The following is a 25673-nucleotide window of genomic DNA, read 5'->3' as shown; positions in this document are numbered from 1 at the left end:
TTGGGATGCACACTGATGCTACAGTGATTATAACTTTCGACTGAAACCTGGGAATGGGTGGCTGTGTCTACGTACTGATTGATGATGACAGCTAACGACATGAACCAATGCATGAAATACGCGCAGGTACCTCGAATGCACTTCGCCTACGTTTTGCTACTGGGCCATGCAAAACTGGAAATTCTCGTCGCTTCCTAGCGAAGAGGTCCGGATATCACCGGTCCCATTTTCAACAAACCCGAAAACGCACTCTATGAAAAAACGTTATTTCATTCTGCATGATATATCTGCAGCGAAGTTGCGGTCCCACAAAGGGTGACAATTTCAGATTCTCACTAGCAAACAGTCTTAAGTGTCTCTACCGAATTTTTGCCCTTTTTCATTTCATGATAATGTAGCTTCTGGGAATAAAATCTATACATATACCGGTTTTATTTCTTCCTATGCGTATACATTCGCCAACCAGTGACACGGTGTGTCTCGCTACACCATTCTATCTTTTCGCCGCCTCGCATATTTTCAGGCCCTTGCAGATCTAGTATATGAAATGACGTAATCGATATGAGCCATCTACGTCGTACACATAAAACGACGTTAAGGATTTTGAGATAGTTATATATCTAACAAAGAGGGTTCTACTTAGGTTTAGGATAGCGCAGAGGGTTATGGAACGTAAAATGGTAGGGTTAGCATTAAGAGATAGAAAACGTGCAGAGTGGGTCAGAGAAATAACTCAAGTTACCGACATTCTAGTGGAAATTAAGAAGAAGAAATGGGCATGGGCAGGGCATGTAGTGCGAAGAGAGGATAACCGATGGTTGCTAAGGGTAACAAACTGGATTCCAAGGAAAGGAAAGCGTAGCAGTGGGCGGCAGAATGTTAGGTGGGCGGATGAGGTTAAGAAGTTCGCAGGGGTCAAGTGATGCAGCTACCACAGAACCGGGTTAATTGGAAGAATATGGGAGAGGACTCCGCTCTGCAGTGGGTATAGTCAGGCTGATGATGATGGTATACAAAAGGCAGGGAATTCTTCCTCGATACGGAGGTTGTAGGAGAAGCCTTGAACGAGACACTGCTGGCTGCATCGAAGATCATGTATTCGCGAGCGCAGCACACAACTACATGACACGCGAATTGGACGTACTGTTGAGCAACAATTAATTTTCAGGTTTCAGTAACGCAGCAGGCTATAGGCCTTCAGGGCTTTCATGCCAAACACTAGGGTTTAAAGCCTGCTTTTAATGCTCGGCGTGGTGGCGTTATTAGCCAGGCCGTACAAGCCAGGGGTCCAGTCCCAGTGTTTGTACTGCGTAGGCAATACGCGACCCTATAAAGGGCCGGGCGTTTCTGACACAGTATCAATATTGGACCCATGTTTATGCTACCTGGGTAAGTCTTCGTACGCATTCAGAACACAGCCTTCTACATAGCCGTGGTAGTCTGAAGGAAAAGGAACTATGCATTAATGATATTGGCATGCGACTTCCCGCTTTCGTGCGAAAGATTTACAGTCTGGTTGATTTGGAATTTCTTTATTTGCGCAATGTACATTCCGTGCTGAACTTGGGCACCACGTATTGTCACACAAGTTCTTCACAGGCCCATCACGAGCTCAATCCACGCAAGGAAATGCATACTTCAGCCTAGCCGTGGTAACCGACTCCACCGTAGCCAGCTCCACCGGCACCTCCGAAGGATGACTGGCCGAAGCCACCCTGGTGTCCAGCAGCACCACTTCCAAAGCCAGCCGAGCCCTGCTTTTGTCCGGTGCCGAAGCTCTTGCTGTCGCTGGCCGAGAATCCTGAGGTGTGGCTGTAACCCTGGTTATTGTTGTAGGCGTTCACGTTCCTGGTGGCGGCACCACCGGCGAAGCCTGCAGATCCCTGGTTGTGACCGGCAGCACCACCTTGGTATCCTCCCTGGTGACCACCGGCTTGAGATCCATAGCCGGACTGGAAGCCGCCTCCATATCCTCCAACACCTCCGAGTCCACCATATCCGAGACCACCGTAGCCCAGACCACCATAGCCCTGACCACCATATCCGAGACCGCCGGTTCCAATCAGTCCAGTGCCAACGACACCAGGACCGGCAAGGCCAGCCCCACCATAGCCGGCACCGCCAACCACTCCGAGTCCACCACCGAGCCCGGCGCCCCCAAGACCAGCACCTACAAGACCGGGTCCTACGCCTGCGCCATAGCCGCCGACTCCGAGACCACCGCCGAGGAGACCGCCGCGACCTTCAACTTTCTCCTTCTTTTCCTCCTTGGCCGCGTCTTTGGCGAAGACGCCACAGGCTAAGAGGGCGCAGACAGCGGTAGCGATGGAGAACTGTTTTGGGAGAGAGAAAGACAAGTTCACATGTAAAACTTCTTGTGCTCTCTTCTCTTTTACCTCTAACCCTCCTAATCCTGAAGGATTTAGAAGTGCTAAATTTCCCCTTGCGATGCGACTAGCTCTGTTTAAAGGGATGCGGCGAGCTATGATTTGGATGTGGTAACACGTGTTTGTTGGGGTCAAGATTTTTTCCGGAATTTCTCCAGATGTGCCGTGAGTAGGCATGTACTTAGATGCTTGCGTCACTAAGAAACTACGACAGTGTTTCTGCAGCAGCCAAACATTTCCTAGAATGCTGCGTTGCTGTGTTTTACAAGCACTAGCGGACAGTGGTTCCTGGAATTTATACGTTTTTTAGTCCTTTACGAACAAACCCGCCATATAATGTCTTGACTTTACTACGAAATGTCAATTGCAGAGGTATCCGCAGGCGTGGATGGACAGAATACGAGACGGATTGGCAAATTATATTGTTTGGACAGCTTTAGACAACTATAAGCCGACGTCTGTTAACCGCCTGTATCTTCCGGATAGGCACCGAAATGAGAAAACGAAATACGACCTTTCGAATGTTCTTCCATGTGGCAGACGCAGTTTATAGGCGATACTGCGTGGTTTTATTAAGAGAAAAGAGCGAAGTTGTTGCCTTCGTTAACAATTTAGTGTTAAGCCAGAAGAGTGAATGGAACACATTTAAATGCCACGACATTTAATTGGCTAGTGTAGATGTTTCCATATTCACTATACATCCGTAATCCAAGCAAATTTCTTTTTTTAGGAACTTTAAAACAGCTACCGAAGTAGTTGGGTTTACTGTACCGTCGATGTGCACTTGATAAACATGTATCAAACCCATAAACGTCTGGATTAATAACTTGATGCGGCTTAGCTGATGATTCATAGTAAAAAGATGTGGGCAAAATAAGCGGGACCCCCAGACACGGCACATGGACAACAGAATGAACGCTGTACCATCTGAACCACAAACCCATGGTTAACATACGTTAGTTCGGTTTCCTTCATGTTCAAAAGGATGAGCGCCTCTGTCTATGCCAATATCATTTGTAGTTGTTCTGAGTTAAGTGAAGTTGCTGCGAAGTGATTTTTAACATCACTTAGACATTGGTCCCTGATTACATGAGATATCTTATGCTCTCAAGCGTTTTCCTTTTGACATTGTTAAGAAACTATACTCCCTCCTTTTTTGGTCTTTTTTTTATTGCTAGAGGATACCTTGAACGTTCTGTCCTTAACTTTTGAAATGAGGGAGCATATTGTAAGTGAAGTAAAATAATATTTTACTTAAATGAGTTATCAACCTTCTGTAAAAAGTATAGGCAGCAACAGAAATTAATGTGTAACCGAGGAAGATAGAACCCAGTCGGAAAAAAAGCGCAGAAAATGTTCTGATGTTACGACAGAAGTTCTGTGCGGTTTTGACGGGAAACCTGTTGTGGCAACAGAACATTCTGTAGTAACATCAAACATTTCTGCAGTTACAACAGAAATATACTACAGAATAACTACAGAACTGCAGAAAAGTACTACTGAACTACAGAAAAGTACTACAGAGCTACAGAAAAATTCGATAGTTACGACAGAACTACAGGATATTTTGTCGTATTTTTGACAGAGTTCTGTAGTAAAATTATTTCGCTGCACTGTACTATAACATTGCATGAAGAGCGCTGGTAGACGACATAATGCTCACCTTCATATTGGTGCGTCTCCCGTGAAGCTGGACCTCTCGGTTCTTTGGCTGAGAACACCGATCTTTGGCAGTGACTGAGCTTCGTCAAGCAGCGGTCCCCTTTTATATTAAGACCGAAGGAAGCATTACGTAGTCAGTTTGAAAGAAAACAAGGCGAGTATGCTGGAAGACGGGATGTGACGAGCAGCGCTGGTTGTAATTTTCCCACCACGTGCGAGAAAAAGGGTTTTTGAGAACAAAAAATCTGGGTCTTTTTCTCAATGCAAAACCACAGTGCTTGAAATGGAGTTTCCCGAAGTCTGCGTCACTTCCGGCTGCTTTCGGCTCTCCCCGTTGTTGCCGGTTAAAAGAACACCTATGTACACAGGACATCCGGCGACGTTCGATAATTTCGCGTCTTCTTCACCGTGAGAAAGTTTTCATGCAACCAACCATGGTAAAAGCATTTCTCAATTATCATATACCGAGCCAGTCGAAATTGCGAGGTAGGAAAAATCTTCTAGCCGTTGAACAGCAAAACAGAGCGTACACAAACTAGCACGCGGTCAAGACAAGGCGTTTTATAGTTCGCTGTAGGGCCAGTTGCCGCCACATTCCTGTTTCTCCGTCCTGTATTCGTCGTTCATTAAATATTCTTACATTTTAATTCTGATTTGCAAAAAAAAAGGGGGGGGGGCGGAGAGCAACTTGACGTGACAAAACAAATAAAAAATAAGCCGTCTGTATTGCCTCCTGTCGTTTCTTTTCTTGTTGTTAAACTGTCCTGAGTTTTTTTTTTTTTTTTTTCATCGAAATATATGATTTGATTAAAGAATGCATAGATCGCGGTCTGCCTTTACAATGTCTCCTTGTTGGGTTTCATCACGTTTATTGCTTCATGTGGGATCATTACGGTTTGGACGTAGTTGTAGAAGTGTGTAATGCATTAAAAATTATTTGAAGTGCAGAATCAACGCTGTATTTTTTTTAACAAGAGTGTTTATAGTTCTGAAAAAAAGAATAGAAGCGACTTCCCTCGCATCAAGCTGCTCATGACAGCTGCACAAAATCTCAGTAAGCATGCAGGTCCAACTTTATAAGATGATGCTGCCGCTTTCGCTGAGTATGCGCTCACGGTTGCTCATTTATATGCCTTGCGTGGCGTTGCCTCTATAGTACACGGAAACACACACGAAGAAATGTACGATCATTAAAGTAAATGAGTACTGGGAACGCCTACAGTTGGAGTATCGCTTGTCCCCAACTGTCGCTCCTTTCGTCAATCATCGCATGCTACCCTCTGCAGGAGTGTACCTACATACTACTTCTATTACGAAACTTCTCTGAATGTGAGACATCCATTAATTTTTGTTATGTTCTCGAGATGACGCCGTGCAAGCTGCATACCAAACGGTTCATACCTAACTGCTCTTTTGGCTTGTAGGAGGTCTTTGTGTTCTTGAACCGATGTTTCATATATGTTTAATCCTATGTGCCGTCTAAAGGCGTGCACATAAGAAATCTTCGCGCTATTCTATTCTAAAATCCCTCATGTCCCAATAGAAAAAAAAAAAAAACAAGCACCAAAACAGACAAAAGCTCACCAAAAAATTATGCGCAGCGAGGAGTACCAAATTTTCTATGGCATCGGTCGCAAGTGGTTTAGGCGAGACTTAAATGGCGCTAGAAGACGATATCTTCCTTTATTAACTACTGTCCTCACCTTAGCGTAGCAACTAAGCCAGAGTGAGTTGTTCTGTAGGTAGAGTACAAATAATAGGGAATTTAATTTTTGAGGAGTCCTGATTACACGTTCCTTAAAGACGTGAATTCAGTGCTGTAACTCGTTGCTTCGCAATGCTGGCAGCACAAAGCGTGGAAATGCTCGTTTTGGAGAACATAATCATCGCATTATATTTCAAGGTTCATTGCTTCACGTAACGCAGGGACGAAGCGAAGTTGTCACAGGGTTCCGAAGGCCACCAGTGTGTATGGGCGCTTTTTGTTTTCTTAGTTTCTTCACCGGAGCGCTTATGCACATACGGCTATATCTGAGGATGCTATGAAAAGCGAAAAGATGGATGGATGGACGGATGGATGGAGATGGATGGACGGACGGACGGACGGACGGACGGACGGACGGACGGACGGACGGACGGACGGACGGACGGACGGACGGACGGATGGATGGATGGATGGATGGATGGATGGATGGATGGATGGATGGATGGATGGATGGATGGATGGATGGATGGATGGATGGATGGATGGATGGATGGATGGATGGATGGATGGATGGATGGATGGATGGAATATAGGAGCGTCCCCTTTGGAACGGGGTGGTAGCAGTAGCTATCATGCTAATCTTTCTCCCTATATCTTAAATATTGCTTTGGTTAACTATACCATCGTTCTAGTCATTGAATTTTTGTTTCTACATTATTAACATTATGTCACTTTTCTGCTTTTAAGCCACTAATCTTACAGTCGTTTTTTGCTAGCTTCCACCGCCGGTGTATTCACCCGGCCACTGGTATCTCTAAATCCCAGAGCTCCAGGAAGAGTGACTGCGCCTGCATCGACTTTCGGATGGATGCTATTACATTCGAGTATAATATGGTCAATTGTTTCACTGGAGTTACCACATACGGCATATGCGTCATCTTCATTGTTAAACTTCTTTTTGTAGCTGCGTGTTCTAAGGCACCCTGATCTAGCTTCAAAACGTAGGGCACTGCCTCTTGAGTTATCAAAGAAAGCTTCCTTCCTGATCTGCCTTTTCCACTTTCGGTATAATTCCACACTCTGTTTCTTTTTTATCGAATTTATCCAATTTTTACCTTCTGTGTCTTTAACCTGTCGCCTGCGCCCAAGCGTTGATGCACGCACAACCGTGGAGAAACTGAGCAACCGAGCACTGTCATAGCAGTTTTTAAACCCTGGTATCAGCACATAGTATCACACTGGAAAGCTTCCGTATCCAAAATCGAAATGACTACCCGGTACCTCCTAGGAGGTAATGGCTAGTCCCGCTCCAGCGGCTCAAGGTCAAACACGCAAGTGAATTACCTTGGGAGTTGCAATGCGAAGAGTATAGCTTCGCTCTAGACATTTCGCGACAGTCGACACTGTGCAGAGCCAGGCAGAGAGCTATTTCGTACTTCCATGTTAAGAAAGTTTATTGTAAAATAGGCAAATATACCTTTTAACCTGACGTAGAAATGGAATATAAAGAGGTTATTTATTTTTCAATAAATATATATTACAACACTGACGTGAATCGTGCCCCTTTCGACGGCTCCGTTCACTCGTAAAGCACTCACAAATACGAGTTCACAGCTATGCACAAAGTATTTCTTACGTAACTGCGAGCTAGGTCGCCGCCTGGCTCTGCGCGGTGTCGGCTGCCACGAAACGTCTAGAGCGAAGCTATATATACTCTTCGCATTGCAACTCCCAAGGTAATTCACTTGCGTGTTTGACATCGAACCGGTGTAGCGGGACTAACCGTTACCTTCTAGGAGGTACCGGGTAGTCATTTCGATTTTGGATACGGAAGCTTTCCACAGTGATACTATGTGCTGAGGTCAGGCATTAAAAACTGCTACATCAGTGCTCCGTTGCTTAGTTTCTCCATGGTTGAGAGTGCGTCAACGCTTCGGCGCAGGCGTCAGGCTGAGTCTCATCTTCGAGTTGATATAGTTCGCGGATGATTGTGACGCAACCGTTTTTCGTGTAGCTTTTAGGCTGGTGTCGTACCATTTCGCTTCTCATTTAGCATCCATCTCTTAGTCAGTTTAGAGGTCATTTTAAGATAGAGATTCGAAACGACAACATATGTTCCTCCAAATATGTGCTGGTTATTTTGTGTAGGTAATAAAATTATTTAAACAAAACAAGTGACTTGAAAAAAAGAACTCGCTGATGAAAAGATTATGTAAAAGTGCTGTTGTGTCTGCTATTAAGGCGAACCATATGACTCTGCCTAATTTTTGGTATTGTTTATGTGCTTTTATTAGCATTTCTTGCAAAAATTCTTAATGCTGGTTAAAGAGTCTAGAAAAGCGCCCGAGGGAACATATGTTGAAAGGAAGACCAGCTGATGTCGAGAACACTGGCATGTTCCTATCCCTCGCTTTTGAAGGTTAGGGAAAAGAGGCAGAGCCATATGTAAATATGTAAAAAAAAGGCACTATACAGTGAAATACCGCTTCAACGAACGTCATTTAAACAAAGTATTATTCAGTTGTAGGAACTTATTAACCCCCCCCCCCCCCCCTCCTCCCCGAAACGCCACTGAACGACATGTGGAAACGGCCTTCATTTTATTGAAATCAGTTATTGCTCATTTCAAGTCTCTGAAGATTTTCCCGAGCCCCATCCTGTGTCTCCCACGTCGTACTTACCACTTCAACAAGCACGGCCCCCATTTTTGTTGCATATTTTTACGCCGAGGACTACGTTTGAATACCGCGTGACGAAAACTGGTCGGGATTTATCTTGAAACTGAATTGGCTATCTAAACAAGCTTGAACTCAGTCAAATCCATAGCTGGCTTCATGCTCTCAACTGGCTTCACTTTCATAGCCAGCCATAGCCAGAGCCTAAGCCCTATTATGGTATTATCTCCTAGAAAGGCGTACATATGCATGCTGGTTGACCATGACCTGCTGAAGGAGTGATCTATTTGGAGAAAATGGCCTTCGATGTCCAGCAGACCGCTGTGCTAGGCACGGTGCACGAGAGCTTACACACAGTGAATGAGTTCAAGACAACTGTAGTCCTAGGTTCAAAAGGGCTGCAAACTTTGGTTACTGCAGTCTTCTATTACAAATGGCCGCAGTGACAAACAAATGGGTTGATATATAATATCAAGGCCCATGCTTCTTGGAGCTAATGAAAACAAGCTTGCACGCAGATATTTCAGTTCAGCGAACGTTCAGTTTAACAAACTTTTTGCTAAGGTCTCTTGAAGTTCGTTCAAGTGAAGTGAATTCACTGTATAAGCCTACAAAAGTGCAGATTGAGAACTTAGTAAGGTTATCTTCCCAAAATCTATTTATGAATATGAGTAAAACAGTTATTTTAATATCATTTTTGCTTAGTGTCGCTTGCGCGAGGATTCCGCCGAAACCTGCTCCCAATAGCTGGCGATTGGTTGAAGACGAGAGGAAAACTCTGGAGCCACTCTGTTATCTTGAACGTATAGAACTCGTTCATCTGCTCTCATCATTGTCAATGCCGGTGTTTTCCTGATGTTGCACTGTCCCGTCACCACCGAGAATTCGACAAGGCTGGTGCGTTACCTCTTTTTCCAGCAGCGAACATCCCGAATGCGGTTCGGCTTTATGATAACGCGTCGGCAAATGAATCTGCCCACCTGGGTATGAGTAAAGTGTTGATCGGACACCACGTGACCCGACTCAGGTCTGCGTTCGCAGTTTCATTTTGTGGCCTTTTATCGCCCATCTGCAGTGATGTCGTAGACTGCTAGAATGGGCAGGGCTGGTCGAAATCTCCGTGCTGACACAGAAGTTAGTGAGTCTTCGAGTGGCCACCTTGATTTTTAAAGCGAGTTTGAGATAAGGATAAAAATGCCTGATGTGCAAAACGAGATGATGCATATGAAGCAAAGTATTATCACCAGTCAAATTTTCGACCGAGGTGGGCCGCAATTATTTAGTAGTTTGTCACCCTGCCAGATGATGTCACACCTAAAATGTCCCAATCTGCGCATCCAAGCGCAGTGAAGGCGTAATCATTATTAGTACTCCCACATCGCGGACATGAAATATGCGTGCCACTTACATCTTCCAGCCGCGTCTGTGATTTTTCTGCCAGAGTGCAAAAGAATTGTTAAATTTGCTTGTAGTACGTTACTAATATATGCTTCCTTATCATATAAAATATGAGGAGGAGGTCTTTTTAAGAGCCAGTCGAAACATACCTCGTAGAAATTTATACAGCAGCAAGGGAGGTAAAGTATTCGCGATAAAATAAAAAGTATTGCTTCGTTATATGCATATATTCAGAGTAGACAGCCCTGCCTTAGAGCTACATTTTGTACTGTGGTATACATATAGTTTGATGCAATTATCACCGTTAAGTATAAGCCTGTAGCTATTTAGTCATAAAAACTAAAGCGGTGTGTTTTGAAACTTTTTCCACAATAAAATATGTTTGTCTACCTTTTACTCCTTTCAAATAAAGGCATAGCACTGTTAGTTCAATTACATATTTGCAGAAAAAAAGGCCATTTGCAGAAATTACGTGATTCAGCGCTCACAGTACATAGTTGCGTTTGATCTGCAGTAATTGGGTCTTTTTTGAAAGATGAAAACGTGTTTCCCGATGCTGTACGATGCTCCAGTTTTAAGGTCTAAGAAATATGTGAATTTGTGAACCAGAACTTTCGATAGCAACAAAAGTATGTTTCACTTCTTAGGAGGCAATGAAAGTTAAGTAATCCTCTCTGCATGTCATCCTTTCCGGCATAATTGTGACACTAGAAGTTACTGCTAATTGGAGAAGGACACTTCAATTATATGTGGCACCCTTTAAAACATACTTGTGAAAGTAAATGAGAATACAAGTGAAGGAAACTTGAGCCTCTATTGTCAGCATCTCTCTGGTGTAGTTTTCTCTATGCCCCATGCTACTATAATGAGCTTACGTTCTATATTTATATACGCAGTTAGCAGCAAATGGTTCTGCGAGGGCGACTTGCTGTATTATTATTACGAACTGCTAAGTGAATATAAGCCGATGACACTGAGGGCAGCAGTATTATAACACATGTTTTATTGAAGCGTTATCCATATAGATGCCTCGTGTCAGTTGCCTGAAAACGTGGGTGTCTCGGCGGATCCCTGGGAAGGATCTGAAAGTGAAAAAGAAGAATAAATGGTCATGCTTTTTATATTTCTTTCCAATGAGGGTTCATAAAGTTTATATGACAGTCTGTGAAATGTTTGTTTCCTATGTTTACGTGCAAGCAGATTGCGTGCAAAGAACTGTACGTTCCGCCTATCTATATATTTTCCCATCGTTTTTTCAAATTTTATTCAGGCAGCAAAAAGCTTTAGATCCTGAGTAGCCGAATGTCCCTTCCGATTATTCTAGTTGATGAAATCATTACTGACACTCGTTAGCGTGCTTGAATTGTATCTTTGCACCGAAGTCAAGGTCAGCTATGAAGCAAATGACCCTTGAATAGAAAGAAGTTAATAGAAATGGCTACACTGCATTAAACGTACAGCCGCTTAAACCAAATATTTCTGGGGCCTTTAATAAATATATTAGTTCCGCAAATAAACGTTTCTGTAGTAGTTATCGTTTCCATCCTAGTATGTTCATGACATGACATAAATGGAACCGTCCGAAGCATCTGATGTATGCTTACCTCTAGCCAAGGTAACCTCCACCATAGCCAAGTCCGCCGGACCCTCCGAAGGACGACTGGCCGAAGCCGCCCTGTTGGCCGCCAGCACCGCTCCCGAATCCAGCCGACCCCTGCTTTTGTCCGGAGCCGAAGTTCTTGCTGTCGCTGGACGAGAATCCAGAGGTGTGGCTGTAGCCCCGGTTGCTGTTCTAGGCGTTCACGTTCTTGTTGGCAGCCCCACCGGCGAAGCCCCCTGATCCCTGGTTGAGGCCAGTAGCGCCACCCTGGTATCCTCCTTGTTGGCCACCGGCTGAAGATCCGTAGCCAGACTGATAGCCGCCGCCATATCCTCCGAGGCCACCACCATATCCAAGACCCCCATAGCCGAGGCGACCATAGCCAAGACCACTACCATAACCGAGACCACCTGTTCCGATTAGTCCAGTGCCGACGACCCCAGGACCGGCAAGACCAGCTCCGCCGTAGCCGGCACCGCCAACCAATCCTAGCCCACCGCCGAGCCCAGCGCTTCCAAGCCCAGCACTTCCGAGCCCAGCGCCTCCGAGCCCAGCGCCTCCGAGCCCAGCGCCTCCAAGTCCAGCGCCTCCAAGACCAGCGCCAATGAGACCAGGTCCCACTCCAGCTCCGTAGCCACCGACTCCGAGACCACCGCCGAGGATGCCTCCACGTCCTTCGACACCCTCATCTTTTTTGGCGGCATCCTCAGCGAAGACGCTGCAGGCCACGAGGGCGCAGACGGCAGCGGTGGCGAAAAACTGCAGAGAAAGCGGGATTGAATGTTTTCTCAAAAGCTCCTGGATAGACATCGCCAAAGAGAAATGGTGGACAATTTATCGCAATTCTCTAGAATTCTGCAGACGAAAATCTCCCGCACGCTTGGCCGGCTGCGCGGACAGGCTCGGTGCTCCTATAGAAAATAACTTATACATGTTGGCCACAGCAGGACATTGTGAGTGTCCACGCATGCGATATTTTTGCGAAGGGCACATGTTATTTTAGATGTTAAAAGCGTTACTTTTCAGTTCCCACTAGCAAGGGTCATTAGTAAAGAATGTGTGCTCAAACAAATGATTGCATGTTACTTTCAACACAGAATAGGATCAAAAACAGTTTTAATTAGTCGGTTGTTGCTGTCTTACGAGGTTGTTTCCATTTAATCTCGCCTCTGAACCTGGGAAGTTTAGTAAGTGAACCAGAAAGGGGCTTGTGGAAAAATTTATCTAAGGATACAGGTGCGCGAAATGCGTGTACAAGTTATACAAGATCGATTACTGAATTGTACGCAGACATATTTGCGCGTCGTGAAAAAAGGTGCCGGTCCTTGCGGCAGTACAAGTGCTTCAGCAAGGACTTGTTACAGAAGTATGATATTTAATTTCACAAACGCGTGCAGATTGCCTCGACCAGATTATCTGTAAATTGAGAAATATATAAAGTATTGCAGATGACATCTCACGTCCTTGTAAAGCAAGTGATGACTGCTCAGGTGATGTAATGATCATGATACTATGGCTAAACATTTCTTACATCGAATGTGTCTGTTTCGTGTAATTTAAGGAAGTAATATATGACGAAATTCAGAGAAAGAGCCTGGAATGCGAGGTTACCTATTACTAAATAATGCAAGCTTACATATTCAAATATTTTTCAATGTGTTCCAGCAATGTTTTGCGGAAAATGCTGAACGTCTGATAGAGCTGTACTTTTGCTTTTCTTCTTCCCGCTGTCATTTCAGAGAAGTGATAAAAGAAAAGGAAAGACATGCTAATTTATTTGACAGAGTCGTAAAAGTTATGAAGAGCCACCACAGGTCACGAATTAAAGGTGATGACGTTTATGCCCCGAGTCAATAAACATCTCATAGAAACTGTAATGTCTGACCCACTGTACACTTTCACAAGTTTTTGCTGCTTCTGTTTGCAAAGCGAGAGTTATCCCTCGAAATGCAGTTTTATGCGCTACTCAGGGAGCGGAAGCTGGAAAGAAAGTCTAAATTTACTTTTAGAAGAAAACATGGCGTGAAATGCAATGCATAAACCACAGTACAAGTACACAATTACGTAGTCTTTGAGGCGGGATACACAGATAACGCTTGAACACAGAATGACTGCTCAGAGTAACTTCTTTTTAGAGATTTTCTGTTATGAAGTAACAATTAAAATTGCTTAGTTAAGAGTTATATGGCCATTTTGAAAACCAGAAGACGTTCTTCATACACTTAAATTATAGGTATAGAACGTTACTGGCCATTTCTAGCTCCTTCAAGAACCAAAATAGTTTAGAAGAGTATTTAACCTACTTTGACGTTAGTGCCCTACAAATGTAGGGCACTTACCTATATAGTTAAGCGCAGCCTCACCTTCATACTTGAGTAGGTGAGTTTTTTCCGAGGTGCGCCTTGCTTTGCTTAGATTCTCGGCTCCTGGGCTAAGCACAAGGATCTTCGTAAGAGTTGACTCCTACGCCGGCAAAGGTTTGCTTCTTATAGTGGACTTGGAGAGGCCGTCACAACTTCTCAAGCAGAAGGAGAAAGAGCAGGGCCGCGTGGGATGTGACTCACAGACGCCGTTCGGCGAGCAGGTTGCTATCGATTTAATTAACTTGAAACCGAGTGTATAAGCCGAATCAAGAAAACTGCAATGAAACTATACTGATCTCTGGAAACCTATAGGCTTTTAGTGTCGACGCGTTCTCCGAAATCCGCGTCACTTCCAAGTTACGTTGCTCAGCGGTTCTCCCCTTCAAAGCGGAAGGGGCTACAGTGTCCTGAGACTCGGCCTAAGTTGTAATGCATAGTTGCTTTGTTATTCTTTTTTAAGGCAGGATCTACGCAGGTGTACTCCTCAAGGTTTTCCTTTCGCATTTCCAGATCGAAAATTTCAGCAATTTCCCGCAGCTTCGATCCTGCTAATGACAAGGAACGCAATGAGGACAGTACAAGTGCTTCAGCAAGGACTTTTTATAGAAGTATGAGATTTAATTTCACAAACGCGCGCAGATTGCCTCGACCAGGTGACCTGTAAATCGAGAATTATATAAAGTATTGCAGATGGGACATTTCATGTCCCTGTAAAGCAAGTGATGACTGCTCAGGTGATGTAATGATCATGATACTCTGGCTAATTATTTCCTGTATCGAATGTTTCTGTTTCGTGCAGTGTAAGGAAGTCATATATGATAACATTCAGAGAAAGAGCCTGGAACGCGAGATTACCTAGTACTAAATAATGCAAGCATACAACTTCTACCTTTTGTGTTTCTGCTGATACAAATTTTCAGGATCACTTTGCACCTGCTTTGCATTAACAGGCTAATCAAGGTGCTGTGTCAGCGATGAAACTGCGTTTCTAGCTCTCAGAGACTTAACAGGAACAGTGATAAGGTAATCAATTATTATCACACATTATCATAAATAAATTTAAGGTTTCCTGCGTGACACGTAGGAGTAGCGTGTTTAAATGGACATCCGAGAGCCCCGGTGGGCTTTATTCACACCTTAAAAATGCCACCCAAATTGGCTACCGAATTTCTCCGTTTTCAATATGCATCACATATTGCGCCTAAAACTGTTGTGATTTTATCGATTATTGTGAGCCAGGTGTAAAGTGACAGAGAAAAGCAGGAAATCCCTTTAAAAAGCAAATGCTTGTTTGGCTACGCTGCTCATGGATGGGGGAGGGAGGTGATAATAATAATAAAAAAAGTGAGTGATATATTGTTATTAAATGTAAATGTGAAATATGCAGCCGAGGTGGGCAGCCTCCTCAGTTTAGGAAGCCGTAGACCCGAGCGACGTCCCTAGCTCGGACGACGAGACTACGCCGGTCATCTGGGCTGGGGCTTGACCGCTGGGTCTCTCGCTGCTCTTCGGTTGGGTTCCTGGTGGCTATCGTCCTCAGTGGTTCCTTGCATCCCAACACCATATGTTGTAAGGTGTTTGGCTCCTCACAAAATGTGCATTCATGTTTGTAGAGGGCGGGCGATATCCTGTTTGTAAGGTGCCGTTGATTTAATGGTTGGTTTGTATTTTTCGGTGGGGCCCTGCTTATTTTCTGGTCAGTTCGGGTTTCTGGTTAGGTCGGGTGAGGTTGGCGATATTTTTGTTTGTCAAGTTTCTAATATAAGGGGATGTCAGTATACGTCTAGGGTAGATACTGTAAGTTGTGCTGGGTTAGCGTTTCCTCGGGCTGAGGCGTTGGCAGCCTCGTTTCCAGCCAGGTGGTGCTATGCTGGAGATTCTTCCTTTTGGTAATTCCTGCATGCAGACTGCGAATCCCTGAGTATTATGACGTGTTCGTTGCACATCGAGAGGACTACGAAAAATGCAGTCTCTTCTGTTGCTCGTTGACATTTGTTTGAATAGTTGCAGAGATCTTTTTGTAAATGTTACATCTATAACGCTAAAGAACTAGGCTTTCCTTTCCGGGTATCTTGCAGCGCCAATCTATCTGGGTGGTGTATAGTCAGATGAAATAAGTTGAGTTCGCTATGGGAGTGGACTGTGACCAGGGTCATGGGTTGCTTGTGGTCGTTGATAGAAGCGATTGTCCGCAAGAATTCTACATTTAAGCGTTCATGCTTTTGAAACTTCCGTATCTAAAGCTGTGCATGTCATTATTCAAGCTGAGCTTCAACTCGATAAGTGCCCTGGGAAACTTAGCTCCTCGGGAGACGCAAAGATATTCAGTGTACTGCCTTTAGCTTATGCAACGCAGCTACACCAAATGAACAAATGCTCATGTGAAGTACCGCTGTTAGTTACCGTAGCTGCAAAAAACTTCGTCAAGTTTTGAACTATGGTTATTTCCGAAATTATGCTCAAACTATTCAAGTCGTCCCTCAAAAACAGGGCATAGACGCAGTTGAAAGTATCAGGCGATAAAAGGGCGCAGATCGACTTGGCCTACCTCTCTGTCTTTTTTTCTGTGCCGCTTTTGGAATTAGTTGGCAATTTGACATGTCTCATTTATTAACCAAGCAAATAGCCCAATTAAGCGCTTTAATAAATAGTAGTACTGCCGCATGTGGGCGGCGATTAAGAAACAACACGAAATGAAGGATAAGAAATGGCTAGGGCGAATATATTTATTCAGGCACTACGTTAAAACATATGTGAGGAGACTGCTGGGCGGATGCTCTTATATAATGAAAAAACAAAACAAAAAATAAAACGAATGGAAATAGCAATCTGGGACCTTCAAATTGTGCCGGATGCCGCAGAAACAAAAACAAAAAATATAAAGTGTAAACTTTCACTCATCCGTCCGGTAAATACCTACGCGCAGCCTACACAACTCTACAGCATCGTCTTCTTCCGGCACTGTATGCGGTAGGGTCTTCCCCGTGGGCCCGGAAACCGGGGAGAGCGCCTTGTCCGTCCGTTGCCCGCGCGTCCGGCCGCGACCGACCTCGCGGCGACGCCTGTAATCAGCCAAGGCCGATGCTCACGTACACACAGGCGACTCGTATAAGGGGCGCGGGCGCCACGGTTGGAATTTGTCGTGGGAACGAGGATTTCCCCTCTTCTTTGTCTATCGCTTTTTTTTTCTACCGAGTTCTCATACTCCATATCAGCGTGACCTTGTTCGACAATGATGCACAGATAGCATTCGTGACAACTTTTGGGCGCTTTTACAGAGAGCGTCTGGATTATTTATAGACTGCGTTTTTTTTTTTTCAGAGTGCACCCCGTTGACATAAGGACACTCGAATTCTTGTTAGTGTTGCATTTCCTTCGACTCTCTTCAAATTGCCATCGATTGGCCTTAATCGCTGTAAACGCGTTCTCCACCTACAACATAAGAATTGTTCCTGTTGCCATGCAGCTATCTTCGAGGTAAAGGAACCATCAGTGTAAGAGCGGGTATCCGTACTCTGAAGCTACTGAGTTAGCTTGTTGCAATCTTTGTGCGGAGAGAATTTTACGGATTCGTGTAAAATAGAGGATGGGCGAATAAATAAGTAAAAATAGGTGGTTCCAAGAAAAAAAATCGAAATTAAATGATGCCAATGTTTCTCGGACTTTTTCAGCAACCGGGTGACCTCTTATTCAGCACCTTTCAGCACAGATTTGCAAAACACTTGTCTTGTGTTGCTCAACTAGGCGAATTTGCACGTAATTTGGTGGCGGCATATTAGCTGATCAATAGTCAGTTGACGATATATATTTAGAACTTATAAAGAAAGCAATCGGTGCAGTACCCCATTTACTGCATTACAGCAAAAAGTAGTCTGTCATACTATTTTATCTCATATAATATCCTATACTGCAGAATAACTACGTGAGGGGAGCCAGCGCGTTTTTTGGGAATGTTGGTGAATCTAGCATTACTTATGCTACAACAGGAGTTCCCCAGCGGTTTATGCCTTCATTTATGTTTTATTTGTTTATACAAAACAGCCCCAGAAGACCCCCGCTGCTGAGAGTGTTATGAAAGGAGGGGAGGAGAAAGAGTTACAGGAAAAATGATTAAAAACCGCAAAAACCACGAATTCACAATAAACAGTGCATGTGACAGGGGAAGGGAAATAATTACATTGTATCATTTGAATATAAAGGAAAATCAAGATAAAATAAGCACTGTATCACATAGAAGCCCAGTAAAAAAAAAATAACACAAACTATTGAACTTCACGGAAATAAGAGCAATAAAATAAAAATAACGAGAATTCATATTATTAGTTACACAAGGCAAGAAGACGCAATGAACTGATGAAAACGAATGCAAGGAACTAAATAGTTATGAGAGTTTGTAAAAATTTATCTGGGTAAATAATGGCAGTAGCGATGCCTGACTGTGTAAAATTTTATCTGGCTCAATAATGGCAGTAGCCGTGCGTGACTGCAGAGCTCTCTAGTCAGTTGCCAACAAGGTCTGATCCAGCACGCCCAGCGAGCAGCGAAGCACAGCGGAGCCCTGGAATAGGGGCACCGACCCTGTGAGAAGAAGGAAGATGGACATCTTCTTCGTCTGCAACTAGCACAAGATCTTTCTAGAGCTCTTCTAGAGCTTCTAGAGCTTTCTAGAGCTTCGTCGCTCTTCAGTTCTACCGTGGTACGGAACCCTATTGGCAGGCGCAGGTGCAAGAAACAAAGGAAAAAGCTGATAAACTTGTGTTTGTTTGCCAGAGCAACAGTCTGTAACATTTTTTTTATAAGCAAGCTATACGTGCTGCATGTGCTGCGCTGCTCGCGGAAAAACGCCCAGAAGCTCCATCGCGTTTTTGTTTTCAGTTTTTATTTAGGCCTGCACTTGGGAGCGGTCCAGTCGGACGAATTTGTTTAGGCATGTCAAGATGGGAGGAGGGAGGGGCGATGGGAGGGCTTGCGCAATTGGTAGTGCGGCAGATGGTAAATAGGTCCATGTTTCTCCGTAATGTTAAAGATCCTCTTTTGCGTACCGTGTGTCAAGTCAGGCTTGGGCGTGCCTTGCCCAAATTTTATTATTAGAACAGTGCATATGACAGGAGGCATTTACGTTCTTTACAGAAGTGGTTGTGTCGTGCCGTGCGTCAATATCTCAATGATACCCGCCCATTGGTGAGCGCCATATACAAATCAAAGTAGTAACCATCCTCATTGCCTGTAGGCAAAAATCTAATTCCATACGAGGTGAGCGCTAACTCTTTTTAATAGTCCTTTGTAGCACGTCCTAGAAATAAACCCTTTTCCAATAGTGCAAAAATACGTGATGCATTGTTTCTCGCCTTTTACAGATGATTTAGTCCGAACTTCATGGTAGGAAAAGTAACGTTTTCTAGAAAACACTTCACAGAGAATGTTTCAGTGTGCAGTTTGAAAAAGATATTTTTTTTCTCTTCCCCGTGAGACCTGCGTCTTCTAAACCATCTTCAAAACATTACTGACTGGACTTCCAGAGTATGAGACCATGTACATTGGCTCCGGAAACAAAGTCTCGCATCTGTCTCTGTACAATGTTTGTCGCTTAACGTTGCTATAGGTAATCCTTTTAAAACCTAGCAGTCAGAAACCTGACACTGGTAACCACTTCTGTTACCAGTGTCAGGTTTCTGACTGCACGCATGTAGTTTTGTGAAAGTATTGACTGGTTTACTGAGGTTTTAAAATCTCAAACATGTGCCTCGGATTGGTTATAAAGGATGAGATTCTTGGGTAGCACTTAGAGGAGTTTAGTGTCAGAGCTGTATTCGTAGGTGTTGAAGGATTATTTCTTTTCTGTGATGTATTTTGAGGTATGGTAAAACTTGTAACTAATTATATAAAATGATTCAATATATGAAAAAGTGATAAGCGTGTTACCTTTCGGCGGATATACGAGTCATGAAGATCTGCGCGTCTGTTCAGGGCTGTGATTTTGGTACGACGTTAATAATCCGAGTAAAAAAAAAAAAACGTTGTCATGGTTCTGTACTTTTTTTTTTGGTTTAGTTCACCATAAGGTTTAACGTACTAAACGAATGAGGCAATGATATATGCTGTCATGGACTCCGGAAATTTCAACCACCTGTGGTGATTCTTTAACGTGCACTGACATCGACAGTACACGGGCATCTTGATTTTTGCGTCCATCGAAAAGCGGCCGCCGTGGTGGGGATTCGAACACGCGTCCTTGGAAACAGTGTCCAAGCGCCTTAAACATTGAACTACCATGGCTTTTTTTTTCTTATTGCCGACTCAGTTCCAAAGCCGGAAAGAAAAGCATAAACAAACATTATAAAACAACCTCACTTTGGCTGTTGCTGCATTACTATAAGCGCTTCAGAGTATCTAATTGGTCTAACACAGAATACCATGATGGTGGTTCTTTTTGAGCCTTCAAACCTTCACGAACATACATGACACTCTCAATAAAGTTGACTCTTACAGATCGAACGGCAACATCAGTGTGGTGCACATTCATACGTGTTTTCTGCATAGCATGCACACTCAAGGCCATAAACATGTCGTAAGACACACTCCTATCATCCTTCACGGACAGGAATCAACTGTTCGACTGTTCCTGGCTTCCGACAAAGAAGACAGTTTACCGCCCAAGGATAAAAAATCCCTTGATCTTGGAGTCACGGTTTGACGGGGAGCATGTCACTATTAAGTTGAAAAAAAGAATAATTTGACAGAGGGTCGAACAGGCATCGTTTTAACTCTTTTCAAAACGTTATTAGTGGCGTGCATAAACATCTTGAGAGATAGATAGGCATTGGACACATGCTATCAAAAAGATTCCTGTAGATCTTTCTGGAAACAGTACACATTCCATTAGTATATTAAAGGCGTTCACCACTTCACGGTAGCAGCCTCTTATTCTTGTTCTTTAGGCCTGCCGTGGTGGTTCAGTTAGGCTGCGCGAATACCTAACTGAACCACTGCGACAGGCCTGAAGTAATTCGAGGAAATGACGATATGATAACAAATATGCTAAGTGAGGGTTCAAAATAGCCGTAGCATATTCAATTCAATGATACCAATCATCTTATTGTATAGGACTTTATATTATCAATTCTTATCATATTTCGTCATAGTACTGTTCGTTCGGTCGAAAGGGTTTTGTTCTTACTGCTGCCGTTTCCGTTACACGAAGTGAGAAAAATATACACGAAAAAAAAAGCTGCAGTTCTGCTCTGGTAAAACCTGGTAGATTAGCGAGAGCTACATAACTCTGGCTACGCTTAGGTTTTGCTTAAAAATAGGGCACGCGGTTTACGTAACGGCTTGAAATTTATTGTTTATACCAATGAAGACGCTCCGGTGGTCAGTAAAGTTGTGAGACTTAATTTCCATTTTGTCAATAGCATGGCTTGAATCAACAGAGTTTCGCTGAAGCATTAAATCCAGACTGCTTCCCCATTGCATGGTCGTAGTCGGTTGTAGTTTGATCAACTCTTTGTTGCATGCTCTGATGCCACTACGCGCATGCGCACAACTGACGAGGCGCGCGGCGTCTGCTCCGCGGTCGGCGCAGCGGCTATGCGCGCGGCGTGTACCAGTGCAGTGCCTCCTTGAGTTATCCGTGCCTGCAGCGTTTAGGGTTCTGCCTCCCGTCAAACCCTCTCCCTCTAATCCCATTCCCTTTCCCATTAGGTTGTAATTGTGGCTCCGCCTCGCGGCCACGTCGCGCAGTTATTTTCTAGCAGATTGCCTTCGAGATCCGGAGGCCGTGCCAGCAGACGCTTCTTGCACCAGCGGAGCAGCCGCTTGCAGGCAACTTCCGCGAATTTTAATGGTCTTGAAGATGTTTCAGACCAATAGAAAATCAAAAAAGGGCTACACATGCAAAAACGCGCTTGCATATGTTTCGCGCGTGCGTACCACATGTATTGGTATAGGGCGTAACGCTAGCGCCACAACACAGTCCCTCAGCGAAACAGAGCGCGAATTTCAATACTATGGAGACAGGCGCGACGCTGCAGGCACTGTTCTTCAGGAGGCAATTACCAGTGGCGGGCTATGACGTCACTCCGCGCATGCGCACAGCTGGCGGAACGGTGTGGCGCTAGGGCTCAGCGCGCAGCCAGGCTGACGTCTCGAATCAGCTCGCTACAAAATGCGTGCGTGTGACTTCGTATTGCAATTTTGACACAGTTTTTAGTGCGTAGCACTTCTGGCCGAAATAACAGATTCCGCTGATGGTGGTCCGACGCTCTCCCTCTTCCTCTCTCTCCGTGAGGTTCAGGCGCGAACGAGATGGTGGCGACGCCGCGAGCCTGGGTGGCGTGGCGCAACGTCGTGCGTCTTAGCCAGTGAGAAGGCGGAGTGGACTTACAGGTGCCGCCAATGTGGGAGTGACCGCATCGCCGGTGCGGCCGACATCGAGCAATGCTGTACAAGCGCTTGTAAGAGCGAAAAATTTGGCAAGTTGGTTGACATTCATGGCTGAAAAAAGCGTGAACTGGAAAAAAGGACGGAGAAAGAATGACAAGGACAGGTGCTGACTCGCAACTAAGGTTTATTCCAGAAAGACATGTGAATAAACAGCAACGCAACTGAACAAAATAGAAAAAAAAACACACGCGGCAACAATCTTCATCTGACACCCACGACAAGAACCAAAGGTGTTTCAGATTATCTTTCAAGTCCAAGTGATGCGGTTAAATATTTGAATTCCCTATCAGTCAAAGAAACGGATGTTTGACTGCTGCAATTTTTCCTGTTGAAACGCATGTGAAATGCTTCCATGATCTCTTGAACAGATTGCTCACGGTGTTTAAAAAAACTGTGGTTCTCTAAGACAGCGGTGTGCACTGTAACTGTTTTTCCTTGTCATTAGTTTTGCGCGTGCGGCAATGTTTCGGCAGGTTATGGAGTCTAGCTTACCTAATAATGCTTTGTGTTCTCCCATTCTTTGGTTGATACAATCACCGATAATATCAAGTAGCCACCAGTACCAGTTGTCATTACTAATGGCTATTTAGTGATGAATAATTACTAATTAATAACAGTTAGTGACTAGTTAGTCATTAGTTATAACTGGTAAAAGACTAGTTTGCTATCCATCAGTACTAGCCTGGATCGAACCAGCGAGATCAACTTCGTACATGCGTGAATCGCCTGGTTATGTCATCACCAGTCGTGACGTCATGAACGAATGTGACGTCCTTAGGATGACACTTCTGGTTATTAGATATGACCGAATGTGACGTCACATCAGGTGATGACGTAATATGCAGCCATTGTCATACTCATGACAATTTAGACAGGGCTAATGACTAATTACTACTAGTTAGTGAGTAGTTCGTCATTAGTTATTATGGGTTAGATGCTAGTTAGCCATTATTTAGCACTGCTTAGTGAGTAGCTACACATTAGTCCTGAGTACTACGCTGATGTAGCTCGCCAGATGTGATGTAGCAGCGGTAAGACCACCACTCGGCCACCGCGCCACCGCGCAACTGCTATTTTAGGGCCAATATAGCTCTCGCTACAAAAGAGCTTTGAGACCTCAAAACCTTCATGGTGTTCTGTGTTAGAAGAGTTAGCTGTTTTGGTATCATACCTTTGAGAGATTGGAATTACTGGTGAGGCCGCTCTGCCTTCTATTTGGCCAAGACGCGGCGTAACACCACCTAGGCTCGCAGCGTCGCCACGGTCTTCTTCGCGCTTCAAGCTCACGGAGAGAGAGAGGAAGGGTAGCAGGCTTCGCCCCCCCCCCCCCGCATTGAAATTCTTGATTGCGGCCAGAAGTGCTACGCACTAAAACAAAAATCACTAACACTTGAAAAGGAAGAAGCCAGCATGCTGCAGTAGTTAAATCCGCGAGCTAAGCAGCAGGAGCAGCAGAAGAAGAGGTGTCGCGCGTTCCCGCTACGCCCTGGCGTCTTGTCCATCCGAGCCCGGCGCACAAAAATGAATACGGCCAAGGACTACTACAAAGTTCTCGGAGTCGACAAGAGCGCGGGGGACGAGGACATCAAGCGAGCATATCGGAAGCTCGCACTGCGGTTCCACCCCGATAAGAACAAGGCTCCCGACGCGGAGGAGAAATTCAAAGCTATCAACGAGGCTTACGGTGCTCTGATTGACAGGAGTAAGCGCGAAGTTCATCACAACTCAAGACGCCAGGGTTACCGGCCTACTAGACCAGAGACGAGCTCATACAGCGGGCACCAAGGAAGGTACGACGAGTTTTTTGCCTTCCGCCGAAGTTACGACCCTGGCAGTACCTACCAGCAGACGCCCGGGTTCGGCTGCACTTTCCAACAGGCTTATTGCCCAGGTAGCAGATTCCAGCAAACGTTCGGTCCTGGACGCCCCTTTCAACGGTCTTTCGGCCCTGAAGGAACCTTCAAACAGACTTTACGCCATGGCGATAGCTTTCAGCATACGTTTGGTTTTAGCTGTGGTACATTTCAGGCGACGTTTAGCTTTGGCAGTGGAGTCGGGGTGTCCTATAACTGCAGCGGAACAGAATCTGGTGGCACTTGCACCGCTTCTCAGTCACGTTCAACGGCACATGCGTTCTGGAACGCTGCTAGTGGCTCATCACCGGATGCTAACCTGCACTATTCAGCCTTCAGGAAGTCCAGTCATACTGAGCCGGTGTCTGCCGTGTACCGAGAAATTTTTGTGACTCTGGAAGAGGTTCTGCGTGGCTGCTCTAAGAAGCTGAAGATTTCTTGGGATGTCGAAGCACAAGGTGACCACAGCGTTCGGCGCAGTGAGAAGATAGTCGAAATGACTGTGGAACCTGGCGTAACTTCGGGAACCAAGATGACCTTCCAATGCCCCGGAGTGCAAAAGTCTTCGCACTCGCCTGCAGCAATTGTCTTGGTGATTCGCGACAAGGAGCACCCCCTGTTCAAAAGGAACGGAGCAGACATTCATTACGTTGCGCAGCTCACGCCCTGGGAAGCCCGATGGAGTACGAGAATTGAAGTGCCTACCCTGACTATGGAAAAGATCTTACTTCCCTTGGCGCGACCTGTGTTGTCTGGTACCATCACACGCATAAAGGGTGAAGGTTTGCCTTACCATGGAGCTCCGAAGAAGCGTGGCGATCTCTTCGTCATATTCCAGGTGCACTCTGCGACCCCCTGAAAAAACAACAGATGCTGCAGAAACTGCCGAAGCATTGCCCAGGGAAAGCCAGGGCCTGACGAAGAGAGTGAAATGACGTCAAGTATGGAGATTTTTTTTTTTGAAGATCAAGTGAACTGGAGAAGTTACATGCTGTTTTGTCATAGGTTGTAAGAAGAAAGGACCGCATCTGATTTTTTTTTTTTTGAGGGGGGGGGGGGAGCGAAAACGAAAACTGTCCAGTTCCTTTGCTGAAGCTTTTGAGTAAAGTTGACATCCACTGCTCGTGACTTTCTTGTCAATTGACTTGTCTATTTGTGCTGCGCCAGAGCAATCTAGCGTGTAGTCCTTGACGCTACATGTATAGGCTCTTAGCAATGCAGATAGCATGCAATTCGATTTTTTTCCTTAAATGTAGGGACAAGCGAATGGAACGTCAAGATAAGCAGCCACTTTGGGCAAAGTGAAACTTAGCAAGAACATTTCATACTCTTAGGGTGCAGGAAAACTTCTTACGCCACACTGCCTATCAGTCCCTGGCACTAAACATTATGGAGCTCATCACATCTGCCCAGCTGCAGGGCCACATGATAATGTTTCAATGGATTCCTGCCCACTGCGGCCTCCATGTGAATGAGCAGGCCGATGTTGAAGCGAAAAGCGCACTCATCAATGGCTTCCAAACAGCTGTGCCTTTTTCAAGAGCGGATACGACGTGTCTTCTAAAGAGTTATATGAATATTGCTACAG

At 44.9% G+C, this 25673-nt stretch overlaps 2 protein-coding genes across 2 annotated transcripts; both read right to left on the bottom strand.

The window, feature by feature from the left end:
- Positions 1–1527: 1527 nt before the first annotated feature.
- Positions 1528–4181, bottom strand: LOC146173611 (uncharacterized). The gene is made up of 2 exons (XM_084584629.1): positions 4051–4181; positions 1528–2333 (listed from the first exon to the last, which is right to left on the bottom strand). The coding sequence occupies exons 1-2, from the start codon at positions 4054–4056 to the stop codon at positions 1644–1646; spliced, it is 696 nt and encodes a 231-aa protein (XP_084440755.1). The 5' UTR covers positions 4057–4181; the 3' UTR covers positions 1528–1643.
- A 6634-nt stretch (positions 4182–10815) lies between these two features.
- LOC146173610 (uncharacterized) lies at positions 10816–13868 on the bottom strand. The gene is made up of 3 exons (XM_084584782.1): positions 13791–13868; positions 11432–12186; positions 10816–10909 (listed from the first exon to the last, which is right to left on the bottom strand). Exons 1-2 carry the CDS (start codon positions 13794–13796, stop codon positions 11620–11622), a joined length of 573 nt encoding a protein of 190 aa, XP_084440908.1. The 5' UTR covers positions 13797–13868; the 3' UTR covers positions 10816–10909; positions 11432–11619.
- Between the last annotated feature and the right edge of the window lie 11805 nt (positions 13869–25673).

The sequence above is a fragment of the Amblyomma maculatum genome, chromosome 11 (genome assembly GCF_055883805.1).
Source record: "Amblyomma maculatum isolate TAMU_Amacu chromosome 11, ASM5588380v1, whole genome shotgun sequence".
NCBI classification, from domain to species: domain Eukaryota; kingdom Metazoa; phylum Arthropoda; class Arachnida; order Ixodida; family Ixodidae; genus Amblyomma; species Amblyomma maculatum.
This window is presented reverse-complemented; position numbering and strand designations above follow the sequence as displayed.